We start from the raw sequence: 18393 nt of genomic DNA, 5'->3' as shown, positions 1-18393 counted from the left end.
TTCAACACAAAATTGATTACAGACAAGGATATGGTGAATCGCAAAGAACAGTCAATATTTTTTGTGCAAAATCACCAATTAAAAGTATCGACTGACGTGTTCAACTATTCTTAGGATGTAGCTGAATTATTCAAAGACTTGGAGTGTTCATGTTTACCAACTAGATTACTTAACAAATCTAATCATTAGATTACTTAACATATCTAATAATAACAAAACAACGGATTTTTCATTAATATTTATAAAACATAAACAACATGTTTGTTATGATGCACATAAATAATTCTGACCATTGAAGATACAAATATTTATAACTTTAAAAAAACGACAAAAGATGCCATACCACTGTAACAGAAGTAAAAACCAACAGCAGATGAAAGTTCTCTTTACATTTCTACAATTGAAACTCTGTATATTTATGTTCAGTGTAGTTATTTGTACGACAGAAAATGCTTTAAAAAAACATTAAAAGCCGGTCAATCAAACTTATGACAAAAGCAATTTATATACCATCCAATGTACACTGCAATGGTGGTTTACTGCCCATGAAATTGAATATCTTCTTGTTTACTGAGAATGACAAAACGGAATAGTGATGGTGAAAACTGAGGTATATATATATATGTATCCATAAACTGAAATTGCCCTTGGAACAAGAAATGAGCTGATTGTGCAATTCCTTCCAAAAGAAAAAGAGAAAGGGCATTATCCTGAAGCAGTGACAATTTGAATTACAATGGCAAACTCTAATTATAAAAAATATCATAGTTATATTACAAAATTTCCAAATCAAATTTTTGTAATGAAAGCAATACCTGCTGACTAACTTGTTCATTGGGAGTAGGGAGTTAAGGGGGTAACCTTTATTAAAAAATCCAGTTCATGATTGTCTTCAAATTAGGCATACCATGACATCCACTATGACAATATCTAATTATACATGTTATTTTGCTTTTTCCCATGCTTTAACATTCTTACACTAGTAAAACAAACAATAAACAAAACAAAAAAACCTACGGAATGAAATTTTGTAGGAAACTATTATAGATCGGGGGGTTTTATATAAAAAAGAATAACAAAAAAAAGTGAAAATTGCTTGCACTACAAAAATGACTGAGCAGATTGGTGAGAATTGTCTCCCGAAACAGCTAACACGGACCTCACAGTGCAAAAGAAAGAAAGCCAAGACTAAATCTGAAATAACAAAATAAATATCAACATTGATAATATCTCTCTCTATATATATATACACTTAAACATGAACACAATGGAATGATGCAAGCATGTGTTACGAATTCAGAGATTAATCTACTGTCTAGCTGAGGTTCAAACTAATGCACACTTGTTCTAAAAGATAACTTGTTCATAATCTACATACAGATTTGTTTCTACATGCAAACAAAAACTGTAAACATTTTCACATCATGTAGTCTTTTATGCTTTCCTACTGCTGTAAACAACATGTTCAGATTACACGTGTAGTTTTAGTTCATTTTCCGCAAGTTTTGTGTAACTGTAATATATAAACATACATATAAAATCAAGGATACATAATCTGTACTGGCATAACACATGTATAGGTATAAATACACAATTCACTTCACAGAATTGCGGGTAAAAATCACAACACAGGCGTACAACGAAGAGCAAAAATCAACTACAAAATGAAATGCACAGGCATATGCCAAATACCCATTCTTATCTTACTCTTTTCCTGTTTACATTCAGACAAAATTGTTTGTTATTGTATTAAAAGTAGGAGAGTGTTTTGTTCCCATTAAATATAATACATGTTGTAGAAAAAAGTTCAAAAAATTGTGTTAATCAGTTTAGGAGAAGAAAAAGAAAAAAACAACAACAAACAAGAATTTAAAGTATTTTGTACCATCTTTTCATAGTTTATTTGGCTGATTTAAAGCAAGTAACCATTTAAAAGCTTAATATTGTTAGGTGTTCTTATTGTGTAAAAACTAATTATAAAATAAAAACATATAAAACCGTATGCACTATTTTCTTGTACAAAAGAATCTGGAATAATGATAAAGCTTTCTTACACCATATACCTATGCTTATAGCAACTATCATCTGGGTTTTCGTCATCCTACAACACTGAGCTTTTTGCATTGAAGTGTTGTATCGCTGTTTTTTATTCTGAAACAAATAAGGAAAGTAAAGCACAAGGATCTTGATGTCTATGCAACTTTGGTTTCATTATCGGTAAATTGCACTCAGTGTATTGCTTTATTTACAAATATTTTTTACCAAAATGAAAGAAAGGATTAGGTATTGAAGAAACAGGTACATGAATTACTTTCACCCGCATCATCACAGTGTTTACGGGCATTTTGTAAATTAATGAAAATCCATGAAATTGATGAAAATAAACAGCAGTTTGATATACCTGGTACAAAAAAAAAATCAGAAGTCACTTTGATTAATAAATACTCAGATCTGATGCACAATGACATCATCATCATCACAACCATTAATTACCACTTAATTAAATATTTGATTATGTTAATTAATGCCAACTCAGGACAGTTAGTTGCCAACAAGTGTAATACTTTGTCATTTACAGTTGGAAATCATCCTTTATGCTTTTCCAAATATATTCCGATAAACATACTATTTAAGCATCATTTACATAAATGCACTGTACCTGCATACTTTTGGAGAGGAACAGTGTAGTTATAGATATATGTTATTTTATACATTTTAATCAAACAAAGTCAAAATTATGCTAACACTGCATGCATCATTTCATAAATAACCTAAATTTTAGGTTAACATTGAAACAAATACACCTGTATATCTTCATTAGGTTTCTTAACTTGGCATATCACATACAAAAACTGACTAGAGGCCAAAACTCATGGTCTTTAAGATGCTTTGCGACAGTTTCCAAAAACTGTAGAAATTATATTAAGCTAAAAAGCCATTACACTGAAGGACTGTGCTTTACACCAAAATATTTCATATTCACTGATTAGTCCATCAATGATAAAAGATTGTATGATAAAAATAAAGAAGAACATTGGTAACGCACAAAGATGTGTTGTTAGGGGTCAAGAGGCCCATCAAGTGATCTGTGTCCTCAGGAATTAATGAACACATTGACACATTTTATGACCTTGATTATTCAATCCCAAATGTGCTTGTTTCTTCCACTGCTGTGACCAACTTTTCAAACAGCATTTCAGATGTAGTGTAAGCTGGTAAATCCAGTCGATTAAAGCATGTGTGTGCTCTGTAAAATTCAAAAGAAAAGTTAATGTTTTTTGACAAAGGGAAATGGAAGGGGTCTGAGATTTAACTTCATGTTTAAATACAGTGATTGTCAATAAGAATCAAAAATAACAATAACAAAAATAATGAGAATCAAAAATAAATTAGCCATGATGAAGGAGAACTCTGTACCGTTACATGTATGCAAAAAGATACATCTTATCATTCAAAATCACTAGCAAAAAACCTTGATATGCTAACAATCAAACAATAAATTATTCCGCTAAACCTCTCCATCTCACAAAAAAAATGAGATATGCATGAGGGACCAGAAATCAATGCAAAATTTGACAAGGGGACAAGTATGCTCATTATTATAACACAGTACAAACTGACCTTGGAAGGCTGCTAATTTTGCCCCATTTTTCAATACAAAATTTACGGGGTCCATTGCTTCCTCTCAAAGCTGCGAATCCCTCATATGGGATGCTGGAGGTGCCCGTCACAAACTGAACAACAAAACATCATTTACTCAATTATATGTTCTTTTAAAATTCACTCAATAATCTTTTACACAAAGTTTAACTACAGATATTTTTAAACAACTTTTTTTTTGGAAAGAATTTATACTAGGTGTTTCATCAAAATTTTATTCAATATTGAAACACCGAATGTGTTTTCAAAACTGTCAACCAGAATCTTAGACTGCAGTGATGTCATAGTCTACCTGCAGTAGCCTGAGTCTCCTCTCATTGTCAAACTTCTCTATGGCCTGCCAGAACCACTGAATCACTTGATGCTGGTCGTGGTACCCTGTCAACACAACACAACAATTTGTCAGGGCTATGATACAAACTTCATGTCCCTGCATCGATGATTACAGGAAATCAGGAACAGTGATCTTCAAGTTTATCATTTACAGAGCTTTTAAAACTGACTTTTTCCCCAACCATCCTTGTATCTACAGTCGCACCTGTTTTAAACGGCCACTTGTGGGACAATGGCAAACAGGCCGCTTAAGACAGGTGGCCTCTTATTCCAGATTTCAAATTAATGAAAAAAAAAACACCGAGTATATTCATTTTTGCTCTATTGCACAGATTTATTAACAGCATCTGTAATGGCTGCGTACACAGAGATGGTGAATGCACAGCTCCGATTGCTGAATAAACAGTTTATATTAATTTTGAATGGCCATTTTAATTTAATTTTTCCATCAAGGAATTAAGAGCAAAACATTTTCTGCTAAATACGCCCAAACAATAATTTTCAATTGATTAAATGCAGTAAACAATCAGAAGTAGCGTTTCCGTACAAAGGCTAAGTACTGAACTACGATAGCCAATGTTTAAGCTCTTAAAAAGTGTAAAAATTCTATTGGGGTGTATAATAAGCACCTCTGTAATTCTCTCAAAGAAATTTTCTAAAAAAAGTGTGTAATATCGGCAAATAATTGTACATGTAAAGCTGTTAAGCGCAAGACTGGCCATTTAATAACTTTGTAATGAAGAATATAAGTATATAAAGATGTACATGTATATAAAGACACAAAACAGGTGTTATAATCAATTATCTCATTAAATCTCAGCAGACTTCAAATAACACACTGAATTATTTGTCATTAACTCATTATCAGCTGTCAAAGTTTGGCTTTTTTCGATACAGGGTCACATGTCAGAGTCAGAAGTCATGTGACAATATAGACAAAATGGCCGTTGAAAACAGGCATGTTTAAATCACGGGACCTTAAATCAGTTAAATTAAAGTGAGAAACGGGCGGGATTAAAACTGGCAGCTCATAGCCGCTGATAAAAGGTGGCCGTAGCAGCAGGTGCAACTGTACTTGCATAATGCAAGTTTTATCTAAGAAAAGAATTTGACTTATCAAAAGTTACTGAGCTTGTTAAGTATGGCTGGCGCCCGTTACTTGGAGCCACAGACCTGATCTATACTCTGTGTTCTTCCTCCAGTCCTTCACATCTATCTCCACAGTCCCTGCTATCACTAACTCCAGCTCACGGGCATCAAACATGGAGATCAGTCGACTGTCTATCACCTACAGAGAACAATGGAAGTCACAACTAGAACATTACTGTAAGGTGGCCTGTGGGTCCACAGCCTGGTTGAGATAAAAGAACAAAAGTAAAAGCAATGTTTAAGTTACCGGTATTTTATTCTGCGGGGTAAGGTTTAATTGTCAAGAAAATTATAGCAGCTGCCATTCCACCATTTTTAATTATTAATAAAAAGATGACTGTCTGGTTTTTATGGAAATGTTAGACCGAAATGGCATAAAGAATAAACATATAGAGTCAAGGACAGATAAGTTCACCGACCTCGTGGAATCCCCTGATGAGGCTCTCGGTCTGCTCAGTCACGCCCCGCTCCAGCCTCCATTTGGACATCCTCTCTATGTACTCCTTTTTGTTCCTCTCATTGACTGGGATCACCTTACCATTGGGCTTCAGTTCTCTCTCTGTTACCTATAAATGTGGAATCATTGTACAAAATAAATTAAAGCATCTACAATAAGGCGGCTTAAGGCCTCTTTAAGTGAGAATCTATGTCAGGTAATATATAAAGTTACATGTAATTTCCCATAGTATCATTCCCTTACATTACATGTCAGTGAAAGCCAAATGTTAGTCAAAGTATAATACTGAGGTCAATATCAATGTCAGTGGAATTGTATCAACAATTTTTACAGCAATTCAATTATGTATCTGAACAAGTGAAATCAAATACAGTATATAAAAACATTAAAACACTTCTTTTTATTAATTCATTACTTTCAATGGAAATAGAGAGTTTTTACTGCAATAAAGCTATAGCTCGTCCAGGGCCCTTTTCGTTTGTTACACTACAGTAGTCTGTACCTGTCCAAACACCTCCTCATTGACAGAGAAGGTCAGGTCCATGTCGACCTCTGAGATGTCATTCTCCTTGATCCACAGCAGACTCTGGTGGAACTCTGCGTCCAGTGTCTCCACGTCCGTCAATGACCACGGCCTGCATAAACAAAGCTTGTCAATCAGTGGATTCTATTCACCACAAGCAAACTCAAAATTTACTTAGAACATGGCCTAAGACATGAATTGTGAATTAATTCAAAAATCTTGGGATTATAGTTTAAACTCAATATACATTTGTACATTAAAAGGAAAAGAAAGTAAAACGACTAAAGTATAAAGAATCCAATGTACTAACAGTCTGAGTAGGGCTTTGTAGAAGGGTCGAGTAAAGAAAGCATCCAGCAAGTACTGGTGAACCACTGCCAGGCCTAACACTCGGCCAGCGAAGCGGAACCTGTAAACAAACATCATTATCACTGACAGGAAGTCAAGGCTCAGCCAGTCACTTAATGTTTTACCCTGATAAACTTTATATCAATGATTTAATGATGATAACAAAACTTGATGACTAAATATATTCTTTTAATACAAATAACACCTATTGGCATGAACATTTCCTTCACTTCTAATGTAAGAAGATTTAGTGTTCTCATTTGAAAATAATTGTCTACTTTTACAAACATCAGATGATAAATTTTGAAAGTCACCATTCATGTGCATCCTCGACAATTGTGGACATTGGACTAATCTGGACTGTGTAAGTATCATTGGCAGAATATTCAAACAGTCCATAGTAAGGATTGAACAGTTCACGGGACAGCAGGAAGAAGAACTCTCGAGATGGACCACCATAGTCCAACCTGTTAACAACCAGTCACAATAGGTTCATCATTTTCAGGGTCAATAGTTTGTAATTTCTTTGTGTTTTAAAGTATGCAGTCCTAACTAATGATAAAAAAATTTCTATACATCACACTAATCTATTTTCTTCTTTGTGTAAGAAATTAACCTAAATCTATTCATCTTAGGCTGATCTAAGTTTTGTTATGAAAGACATGATATACCATTGTTTGTGCTGCCTACTTAATCTTCACTGTCTACTCTAATGAAGGTCTCCCATTAACATCTTTCAATAAAGCTGCTTTCTAACTCTAGTGAAGTTTCTTTCAATATAACTACTTTCTTATCTCAACAGATTTGAGGTAGAATCAATGTTCTTACCCTTCCTCTCCCACAAAAGTGATGTACAGCTTGCTTTTCTTAAGCATTTCTTTCTTTGTGATTCCCATGACTTTATTAAAGGCATCCTCTAAAACATGATCTCTTCTCACCATCAGTCTATTTCAAAAAAGAAGAGTAAAGTTTCAGTTAAACTATTGCAATGTTGTCATATTTAACTGCTTACAGATACATGTACATGTAGATGGTGAAAGTTCAGTTTCACAAGTAGCAAGAAAATTGTTAACAATCTTCTTTATCCCTGTTTCTTTCTGTCCACCTTCATGATATGCTTCATCTGTATGTGTATATAAGCAATGTACACGTCCTTTTACTTGCACATCATAATTGTTACCAAGAAGAAAATGAACAGAAACTGCAAATAATTGGAATTTTTTCATATGCAAGATCGAATTTGTCTTTATATTATTATAATAAATATATATAGCAAATTTCACTTCAATATCTGCAACCTCTGTGAAGAAAATGAGCAGAAACTGTGAACTGTAACCACAGGGGCATCGTATCCGTTCTACACTGATAGTCTCGATGACATATATATAAATAATACACAAGGTGTATTATTATATAAATAGTGCCTGTTTGGGAGGGTAACAGTTGAAATTGACACCCCGAGAAAACCATTATCAACCGACGCGAAGCGGAGGTTGACAATGGTTTTCGAGGGGTGTCAATTTCAACTGTTATCCTCCCAAACAGGCACTATTTATTTTGTTATACTGAATGTCTTTTTTAAAATTTTTAAGAAAATTTTACTGCTTTTATATAGGAATAACGTGAATTCTACAGCGAACCGTACGCGCATAATTTTCGCGCATGTAACATTTTTTAATGTTACTCATTGCCAAGTGCGTTGCTAACGCTGAGGGTAATAGTAAATATTATTAACTGCATCTTAACCAATCAGATTTCAGTATTTAACATGAAAGTATAACAATTATATTTGTTATACTTTCATGTTAAATACTGAAATCTGATTGGTTTAGACGCAGTTCACAATTCTTTCTATTACCCTCAGCATTAGCAACGCACTTAGCAACGGGTAACATTAAAAATTGTTACATGCGCGAAAATTATGCGCGTACGGTTCGCCGTAGAATTCACGTTATTTCTATGTAAAAGCAGTAAAGTTTTCTTTAAAATTAAGACATTCAGTATAACAAAATAAATAGTGCCTGTTTGGTAGGATAACAGTTGAAATTGACACCCCTCGAAAACCATTGTCAACCGACGCGAAGCGGAGGTTGACAATGGTTTTCTCGGGGTGTCAATTTCAACTGTTACCCTCCCAAACAGGCACTATTTATATAATATGTCATCGAGTGTAGAACGGATACGATGCCCCTGTGCTGTAACTGTAAATAATTGGAATTTTGTCCAAGGGACATAACTATGTTGAAAATTGCTCGATCGTACCTAAAATAAAACGTAAATTAGACATTATTATGATAAATCTGTATACCAAATTTCATTTCAATAATTTCAACCTCGGCAAAGAAAATGATTTGAAACTGTCGTTGGACTGACTGACAGACTGACCAACTGACAGTAGCAAAGCAATATGCCCTCCCTTCTTTGAAGGGGGCCATAAAAAATTTAACAAAATGGCTTAGAAATGCATTTTTTAAATAAGTAGTCTAGCAACATCGAAAATATTTGGACAAGTATGAAAACATTAAGTGAAAAAGAAACCGATATACAAGTAAATGGACGACAAAATGCTATACGACACATTTCAGGGAAACAGATAATACAGGGCATGTTTGGAGTCTGCAGATCGTTTGTTCTTAAGGAGAATTTTAAAAACAAAACTAAAAATACATGGAGAATGTGCACTCAGGGTACAAGTTCAAAGAAAATATTATTTTCAAACACATTTTCAGAATTGCATGTAGAACGTGAATAATAAAGTGAATAAAGTGAAGGGTTTAACAACGATTTAAGGGCTGGCTATTTTTGATGTAGCATATAGTGCCGCCTGGCAAAGCCGCTTATATAAACTATAATGTTTCTCAAAGAATATATTTAGCATGCATTTGAATTTTAAGATACTGTTCGACAAAGGATCAATGATCAAAATACATACATTTGTCTGAAGAAATTACAGTGAACATAATTGAAGCATTGTCCTCAGTTTACGATATAATCGGACAACCCTCGTATTTGGCCACAGTTTCATTCAAAGTCCACTTAATCTGATTTTGCTGATACATGTACAAATGTTTTTGTCAAAATATCTTCCATATACAAAGGCTCAAAACTATATCTTTATAGATGTGAATATTTTCACTTGTAATCATTTTAATTATTGGATCCCAATATGAAATATTATGAGTTGGTGACTTATAAATAAGTATAAAAAACATGTTTCTTTTTAAAAAATGCTAAGTAACAGTGGTAATTTTCTGAATATTCTGATGTAATTATCTCTACATTGAAAATTTTCACATTTTACAAAACCAGCACGTCAAAAAAGATTTGAAGTGAGAAAAAAATATGGAAGCTGCATGTAGTTCTCACTTGAGTTTTGAGGGTCCCTGTCCATAGCCCTTGCTTTCTAGCTTCCTGTAAAAGCTGCGTAACTTCGCCTGGAAATCTCTTTTGTAAGGAGCATGTACTCGCACGTTGGACCTCTGAATGTCTGTGAAACAAAAACATAATAATAATAATAATAGTTTATTTCCAATTTTGGGCCCGGAGGGCATACAAGATTACAGATATTAGATAGAAATGCCTAAATAATAGATTCAACATATAAAAATAGTCCATACAAAAACATATTTCTGTCAGATGAAAATTTTTTTGTTAATCTAAAATATCTAGAATATCTAACATCTGATACAATATTTATACATGAATAAAAAGCCTGTCATATTTTGTTGTGGTCACTTACTGGGAGATCCTTGAGGAGTTTCCCCGGGGGAATCCCCCAAAGGGTTCGCTTGTAGAAGGTTCTGAGGCACATACGACATAATCTCATTTTCAAACAGACTGTTAAGAAAAAAATAAGATCTATCAAATTAATGATGTCATATGAATTTCCTCCTTGACAATGAAGAATATCTTTAACTAAGAATAATGTGGCACATTAAAGTCCTTTTGATATTTTGTGTAAGGGAGGTAACTGGACCTGAGCAGGATGATGAGGTCAACGTCATTACTGAGGCGGTCCAGGGCATCTGTCCCCTCCCCCCGGATCTTGTGGATCTTCTCTTTTAACCGGGTACTGTTGTTGTAGGAAGAGTATTTTTCCTGAAGAATTTCTCCAATGTTGGGCTGTCGCAAGAAGGCGACAACTTTGTCATTGTACGCTAAAAATAAAATCATAATTTATTAACTCACTGCATTTGAATTCTTGTAAACACTATCAGACATTTCTTTTATTTAGTGCATGAAAAAATCTAATAATTAACAAGTTTTATGGAACTAGACAATTTAACTAGACCCTATTAAGCAATGTTGAGAATGTCAAATATCATTCACATGGAACTTTCAACCGATGTGAAAATTCACAATCTGGAAGAGAACTGTTTTATCTGAGTGTTTGACTTCATGATTCAATAAGTTTTACTGTAAACTAATTTAATTTTTCAAAAATACATCATATATATTTTCAACATATATCATACATAGCTATATGTATATATGTAAGTTTTCTAGTCTGACATTTAAAAGTAGCATCTACTGTACAGAGTAACATTATAGATAAATCAAGCACAAATAGTTTTCTCTGATTATCTGTTTTTCTGTTGTTAACTATAAGATGGTTGTCTAGATATGCACATTACCACATACCATTCTGTCTTCTGAGATCTAGGGATACACATGTTCATAAAGTATTTGATAGAAAAATAATTTGAATTCATTTAGCTGCTGATATCATACTTTCATGTACCGTAATTTAGTTGAATCTGAATGGTTGAGAAATTTTTGATAAAAACCATTTTTCATCTGAATGAGAGAATCATGGGGGAAAATTTGCAATACATCCCTCACTAACATGCAATATTTGTAAAGTGGTTGAATTTTCAACAAGGACATTTCTGTGAAAGAGCTATTTCTTTTCAAACACAACTGAGCAAATTTAAAACAAGTCTATTGGAAGCATAAACCGGAAAATAAACTTCAGACTGACAGCAATTGATCTTATTTATGAGGCGAGGAATTTAGTTGATACAGACAGTATCCTGATCAATATGAGCTGACTCGGTTGTCCTTACCTGTGGGTACGACAGAAGGCTCCTCTGGGGGCTGAGTCCTTGGGGGAGGCATAGGCTGCAAATAAAAGTCAGTCAATTTAATCTCAGGTCAACTTCTAAAATAGTTCACAAATATCGAGTGAGGTTAACCATCAATACATACTGCCTGGCTTGTTCTGACAGGGCTGTCGCTGCCCTCTCGTCGCCCACGGTTACGAAATATTAATGAGGTGTGCAAGAAGTCTGTGTTGATAGGTGGGATGTCTGTCGGCAGTCGAGGGTCAATAAAGGTCGTAAGTTTCAAATTGTGGTCGATGAAAAACATCTGTGAAAGATCATTTAAGCTGAACATATTTTGTAAAATCAAATTCACCAAACATGTAATGAATGCTGTACATTTCTGAAGATGCAGTATTAACAAATTCCTGAAAGAATGAGATGAGATGAAAAATATAAAACAAATGGGTAAAGATTACATAATTTACATTTGACTTCATTTACAAGGCTTCGTCTTTGTACATATATGTAACATTTGTTGAAGAAACTTATCAATTTTTATGTCAAGAGAATTTTCTTATTTTTATCCATATCGGGAAGGAACTCACTGACCTTGCCCCCTCTGTCAAATTTCATCTCCCAGTTAGCTGGCAGTTCCTTTGAGTTGTCCGCAAAGTGATTCAGAAAACATACCAGATCTCGATTATGTTGATACCTAACAAAAAACAAGTTAAATGAAAATATCAAATTGATGCAATACTCATACAGGATACATTTAAATGCAGTACATATTCATGTATTGGCTTGCAAAACTGAAAACTTAAAATGAAGGTGCATTTTTGTAAACGTTTGAAATACATTGTACAATTTATATTCTCTGTATAAACATTCTAAGACAGCCTTATTCACATGTTTTTCCTACCTTTCAAAATTGTGAAAATCTCGTCTTATTTTTGTAATCATGTGTTTCAGTGTTCCATTTCTGTTATATTCTGCCATTGCTCTCTGAAATAAAAAAAAAATTGCAAATGAGATTTTTTGACAATCTGTTTATCAGCTCATCTTAATTCTACTGAAAACATTTCAGGGTCATATGTCCATTATAAAATCTTTTAAAAGTAAAACATAACAAAATCAAAATGCTGTAGATAATATTGTTTACATCATTGCCCTGGAGAAGAGGCAGGAAATCTGAACGCATGAGGAACTTGACAGCTGGGACTCTGTTGTCGCTGGGGTCAGCAGTGGGGGGCTGTTGTGGGGGTGGGGGGGAGGTGACAGGCAGAGGCACCCTGGACTGAGCTGATGTCTGGGGGCTGTTATCACTACCGCCTGTAAATTTCACAAAGTTCAGTAACTCAACCAAGCAGAAAATATAGGTACCACTATTGTGGATTTGTTTACAAGTTACAGTTCTGACACGTTTATGATATCTTTATAAAGGTAAAAAAAATTATAACCATTATAACCATAAGTTCTAAAATTTAAAAATGAATATCTATACTACATGTATCACAGAACATGTTCACAATCATAAATCATTTAATATATGATTGCTAAAACACTTGTTAATTTATATTGCGACATGGAGACTGACCTGAAGAAGTACTCTCTGCTGACGTTTCTTGTTCAGATCGAGGCTGGTTGATTGTTCGACGAATACTCTGATACCTGAAATAGAAATCAATGTAATACTATGTATTTTAGCACGTCTCATTTTTTAATGCAGAAGAATTCCAAATATTTGTATAACTTAATTTAAGTAATGATAAACATTAAATCCTTTAAGGCAGTCAGGGACCGTACATGTCCCCTGTCCCCACTTCAAGTACTGACCTTCTGTCCAGCTGCTGGCGCTGCTCAGAGCTGATGGTGGGGCGCCGCTGGATGGTTCTCTGACCATTCTGTGGTTTCTGCCAGGTGGTGGTCCTATTCGTGTGGTCTATGTAAAATATTCTACCATGGCTGTCAATACGGGCCTCCCAGCCTGCAATGGACAACAATTTAAATTGTATAAAAATAGTATCACTTTTTCAACATTAAAGACCATTTAATTAATCAATACATTACTTTTTTTACCTCATGTGGCAGTATCCTATAAACAACAGTATTTTTATACAGTATACTCCATATAAAATTATGATAAAAGTTTGGCGTTTGCGATTGTATATACAGTACTTGCGATTTAATAGAAAACAGCAGAATCGCTGAAATACATTGCAAGTACATAAAATCAATAATCTACAGATACAGTACAAGTCCACAATGTGAAGTGTCTTAGTTACCAGGAGGGAAAGTGTTGTGATACAGTAACCAGACAAGGTGGTGTGTGTCTTACCTGGGGGGAGGGGCTGGTCCCCTGGGGGTGGGTCCACACGGTGGTACCTCTTTCTGGCAGGGAGCTTGGGTAATGGGGACTGACTGCCCTCTGTTACAATAAATTGTAGTCATGAAATGACGAGACAAAGCTTGATTATATCAGTTCACTCTTACTAATACTAAATATATTTGTTCTTTGCAAAAAGTTTTTAAAGTCTATTCTATTTCAGATATCAGTCCATGTTTTTATTTCTGATGACAAAAATCTGTACAAAACGTCTTAATTCGATCATATAATGTTGTATTTTACTGTAGTTTATATAAAGTGTCTGAAGCTTTGATATTTCTATTAAGATCTTTTCATCTTTGAAGTTTAAATTTAAATTCATAGTTTTCATGTTCATGATGATATACAGAACTGAATCTCTTTGATCAAAATGAAAAAAGAAAGCAGTGAAGACATTCACAGACTTTGAGACTGTACACACATACTACCTTTTGGTGTAGATGGAGTGGCTGGTGGCTTTGGTTCCGATTTGTTGGTTGACTGCCTGAGTTGCCAAACCGATGACCTTGAATTTGATTCTGGTTTAGGGCTAGCCCCGGCTTTGGCACTAGAGGGTTTACTAGACTGTGGTCTGGGTGAGTTGCTAGGCGTGGCACTCCCTGTAACCAGGGGTAACGGTTTATCTGGTTTATCACTGGTTGTCTGATTTTCACAACCAACATCAGTTGATAACACAGCACCTGAATCTTCCTCAGAATCTGGCTTTGTTTTCTCTTTTTGCTTCTGGGTCCATAGTTGTAGCTGCTGAACGATTTGTTCACGGTTTTGTTGTTTCTCTTCTTCAGATAACACACGACTGCGAGCATTTCTTGGAATTATGCGGGGTGGGGTACCAGAGTCTGATACCGAACTGGTAGACCTGTCGAGGGGGGCCCTCAAGGGGGTATTAACAAACATCTCATTATTTCTAAAGTTCCTTTCAGTGGGTACCGCAATACTGTGTCTACTTGCATATTTCCTTTGTTCGGCAACCGAATCACTGTATGAAGTTTGCATAGAAGGACTTGGACTTGTGCGTGGACTGCATTCCACAGAGCGACTGACTGGACTTGAATTCCTGAATCGGTTGGGAGATACTGCACTTTCAATTCCTGGTGTTTTCGCTACCTGTGAAAACACAGAGTTATTCTGTGACATTTGCCTGGCTGGTAATTTAGTCACAACACATCTAGGTTTATTATGCAAATCAGAATCAGATCTTGTAGTCTTTGGACGGGATCTCCTCCCTGCGTCCACTTCATCATTTGTATCTCCTAATGGAGTTGAGATTTCCGCCTCATCTGTGTTGGCTGGTTTTGCTACTTCTGGACCTTCTCCAGATGTTTCCAAGTTTTCCGTACTGTTGAAACTAGTTGTCTCTCCTTCCTCTATTTCAGTTTCTAACCCCTGTTGCTGGGAACTAGTTTGAGAAACAGTTATTGGACTATAGGTGCGGGGTGGCAAGGGTGGAGGTTCTAAAGTATTACATGACCTTGAACTATCAGCACTGGGGGGCCTGGGGGTAGGGGTTTCTGACGGTGACTCTGACCCAGTTTCTGGTGGAATTTGGACTGCACCCACTCCACTACCTGGGAACAGAGGTCTTTCCCCCCGTTCAGGTGTTCTAGGTGGTATGGGTGGGGCATCACTAGACCTATAACGAGGGGGCAAGGGGGGAGCCTTGTATGTCCTCGGGGGGAGCACAGGTGGCTTAGAAGGTAAATCATTCATCACTAAATTTACCTCACTGTCTAAAGAGCAATCTAAGACTTCTGGTGTTACTTCTTCCTTGTTTTTGGCACAATTGAAAATTTCTGGTAAAGTTTCACCATTTGCATTCACAGTCTGAGGGGAAACATCAGACCCACTCGAAGTTTCTCCACTAGATGGCACTGAAGATGACAATCCTGAACTAATATCACATGTTCCTCCCTGATTTAATTCCTCAGCCTGAGTATCCTCTGTCTCCTCAGAAGAATTGCACACTATGTCTGGTATTGTTGGTACATGATTATCGTCACTTCCATTCTGAACATTTTCACTTTCAGTCTCGTTTATATCATTGTCTTCAATATCACCACTGATACGGTCCCTTAACAACTGTGTCAAAGATATCCCAGAATCCTCCTGGTCATCTATCAAGTCATCCTTGGACACAGAACCATTCTCAGAGACAGCTTCTGCATTTTCAAGGTTTCCATTTTCTTGATACGTTTTGCCTTGTAATTCTCCTTTGCCGTTCTTCAGGCCATCTTGTAATGCTTGATATAAATATCAAAAAGAGACAAATTTGTAAATATTCTCTAAAGACTGAGCTTACAACTTAATCTTTCAAATTATTGCAATCAAATGACAACGATTTATCAAATTTTATAAATCCTGCAAAAGAGACTCTTAAGACCAAAAAGATATAAACAATAACTCAATTGAATGGAAACAATACAATTTGGACAGCCTTTTGACAGGGACTGAATGTTCTCCTGTCTAGGACTATTCAAGTCTTACCAGATCTACACTCATGGTCTATTATGTCTTACCAGACCTACACTCCAGGTCTTACCAGACCTACACTCCAGGTCTTACCAGATCTACACTTCAGGTCAATCATGTCTTACCAGATCTACACTCCAGGTCTATCATGTCTTACCAGATCTACACTCATGGTCTATTATGTCTTACCAGACCTACACTCCAGGTCTTACCAGACCTACACTCCAGGTCTTACCAGATCTACACTCCAGGTCTATTATGTCTTACCAGACCTACACTCCAGGTCTTACCAGACCTACACTCCAGGTCTTACCAGATCTACACTTCAGGTCTTACCAGACCTACACTCCAGGTCTTACCAGACCTACACTCCAGGTCTTACCAGATCTACACTTCAGGTCTTACCAGATCTACACTCCAGGTCTATGACATCGGCCTCAAACTTCAGCGTCCCACTCACACTGTCTGTAGGAGTCCTCTTATTTAGGTCAAGGCTGAATTCAGCTGGCCTATAACAAGTTAACATGAATGGTCAAATACCAATAACATGCAACCAATAGTAGAAAGGGGATCAAAAGGGGGACAATCCAACATAACAATTCAAATAACAGATACTAATACATTTAAACCTTCTTATCACATACACAATGAGGCTGAGGAAAAACTATCTGATATTTGGAGATATTTCATCTAAAATAATTTAACAATGGTTAGGACCTCAAACACACTTCCACATACCGGTAGTACATTCGTGTTATTTGATATAACAAGATACCAATGTGTAAAACTTGCTAAATAATCTTAACAATAAAAACACACAAACAGGAATAACTCAAAAATATAGATTGCTTTCTCCATGTTCTCTGCTATATCTCGTGTAAAAACCTTTTAATTCTAAAATGGACTAAAATGGTGTCTCCGTTACTGCACTACACAGCTGTAACAAACAATGAGTAGCTCTAATTCAATCTTTAAAAGCACAATCATTAGGGTTTTAGCTTACAAGAAATTTTTTCTGCAGTTATTACAGTATAAATAAAAGGTTTCAAGAAAAGACCTTCACCTCCAAAATCCAATAACAAAAAAAATCTCTTTAAATCCATAAACATTTGCTGGGGTACCCTTACAAAGCTTTGAATGAATCCTGTACCTACCAGTTAGATCAGTGAAGCTTATTCTAGTGAACATTAAGGAAGTAATGTGTATATATGACTTGGATAAGTGTGTAAGTAGTGTCAAACAAGAGGATGGAAAAGATAACGCTTCCTGATCCTGTTCAATGATGACAGATATCTTACAATAATCAAGGTCATGCTTCTTATGTGAGAATGACAGCACAAAGCATGACTTTAACTCAAAGGTAACTCTTTCAAACTCCATCTTACATTGTTATACTTTCATGTTAAATACTGAAATCTGATTGGTTAAGACGCAGTTAATAATATTTACTATTACCCTCAGCGTTAGCAACGCACTTGGCAACGGGTAACATTAAAAAATGTTACATGTGCGAGAATTATGCGCGTACGGTTCGCTGTAGAATTCACGTTATTCCTATATAAAAGCAGTAAAATTTTCTAAAACTTTTTTAAAAAGACATTCAGTATAACAAGAGGCCCATGGGCCACATCGCTCACCTGAACAGCAGTTCCTTGTAACATTACATTTCGTAGCATATGCTTTTTCTATTTTAAACATTGAACCCCTTTCTTGGGACCCAGTTATGGTCCGAGGTTTATGGTTGGCTTGAACAACATAAACAGTAACATAGGAATGAAAATGTGTAGCACTGCGGTAGGACCGCACGTACACAACCTGAAAAACTGAACGTAGCAGAGTTCCACTTCAAGAGAAATAACTCTCAGACTGTACAGAACATCAAGAAAGATAACTCTTGGTTTCACTACATTAGAGTTTACACAATTTGAGGATCCTTGCATAATAATCTCACAAACTGTAGCATTATAGTTCTCGAGAAAAACTTTTTAAAAACATTTTCAATATATCTTTCTCTATTAAACTTTGA

The 18393-nt window shown here is 35.5% G+C and overlaps 1 protein-coding gene across 2 annotated transcripts in view; it reads right to left on the bottom strand.

Moving 5' to 3' along the window:
• Positions 1-225: 225 nt before the first annotated feature.
• LOC128163232 (E3 ubiquitin-protein ligase HECW2-like) overlaps positions 226-18393 on the bottom strand; it is a 26208-nt gene continuing 8040 nt past the window's right edge. Inside the window, exons 8-29 of one of the 2 annotated variants that reach the window (XM_052826774.1) lie at positions 16773-16876; positions 14327-16138; positions 13851-13940; positions 13349-13499; positions 13110-13183; positions 12675-12844; positions 12435-12517; positions 12125-12227; positions 11679-11840; positions 11537-11591; positions 10447-10627; positions 10210-10307; positions 9837-9957; positions 7299-7415; positions 6785-6937; positions 6433-6531; positions 6102-6234; positions 5562-5708; positions 5167-5281; positions 3953-4038; positions 3622-3734; positions 226-3247 (exon numbers count right to left, since the gene is read on the bottom strand). In XM_052826774.1, coding sequence (XP_052682734.1) covers positions 3136-3247; positions 3622-3734; positions 3953-4038; positions 5167-5281; positions 5562-5708; positions 6102-6234; positions 6433-6531; positions 6785-6937; positions 7299-7415; positions 9837-9957; positions 10210-10307; positions 10447-10627; positions 11537-11591; positions 11679-11840; positions 12125-12227; positions 12435-12517; positions 12675-12844; positions 13110-13183; positions 13349-13499; positions 13851-13940; positions 14327-16138; positions 16773-16876 — 4279 coding nt within the window. In that variant the 3' untranslated portion in view covers positions 226-3135. Of the gene's footprint in view, positions 3248-3621; positions 3735-3952; positions 4039-5166; positions 5282-5561; positions 5709-6101; positions 6235-6432; positions 6532-6784; positions 6938-7298; positions 7416-9836; positions 9958-10209; positions 10308-10446; positions 10628-11536; positions 11592-11678; positions 11841-12124; positions 12228-12434; positions 12518-12674; positions 12845-13109; positions 13184-13348; positions 13500-13850; positions 13941-14326; positions 16139-16492; positions 16735-16772; positions 16877-18393 lie in introns of those variants that run through there. The other variant, XM_052826775.1, reaches the window with a different exon arrangement.

This window comes from Crassostrea angulata, chromosome 9 (genome assembly GCF_025612915.1).
Source record: "Crassostrea angulata isolate pt1a10 chromosome 9, ASM2561291v2, whole genome shotgun sequence".
Taxonomy (NCBI): Eukaryota; Metazoa; Mollusca; class Bivalvia; order Ostreida; family Ostreidae; genus Magallana; species Magallana angulata.
Note: the sequence above shows the minus strand (reverse complement) of the source record. Positions and strands in the feature narration are given on the sequence as shown.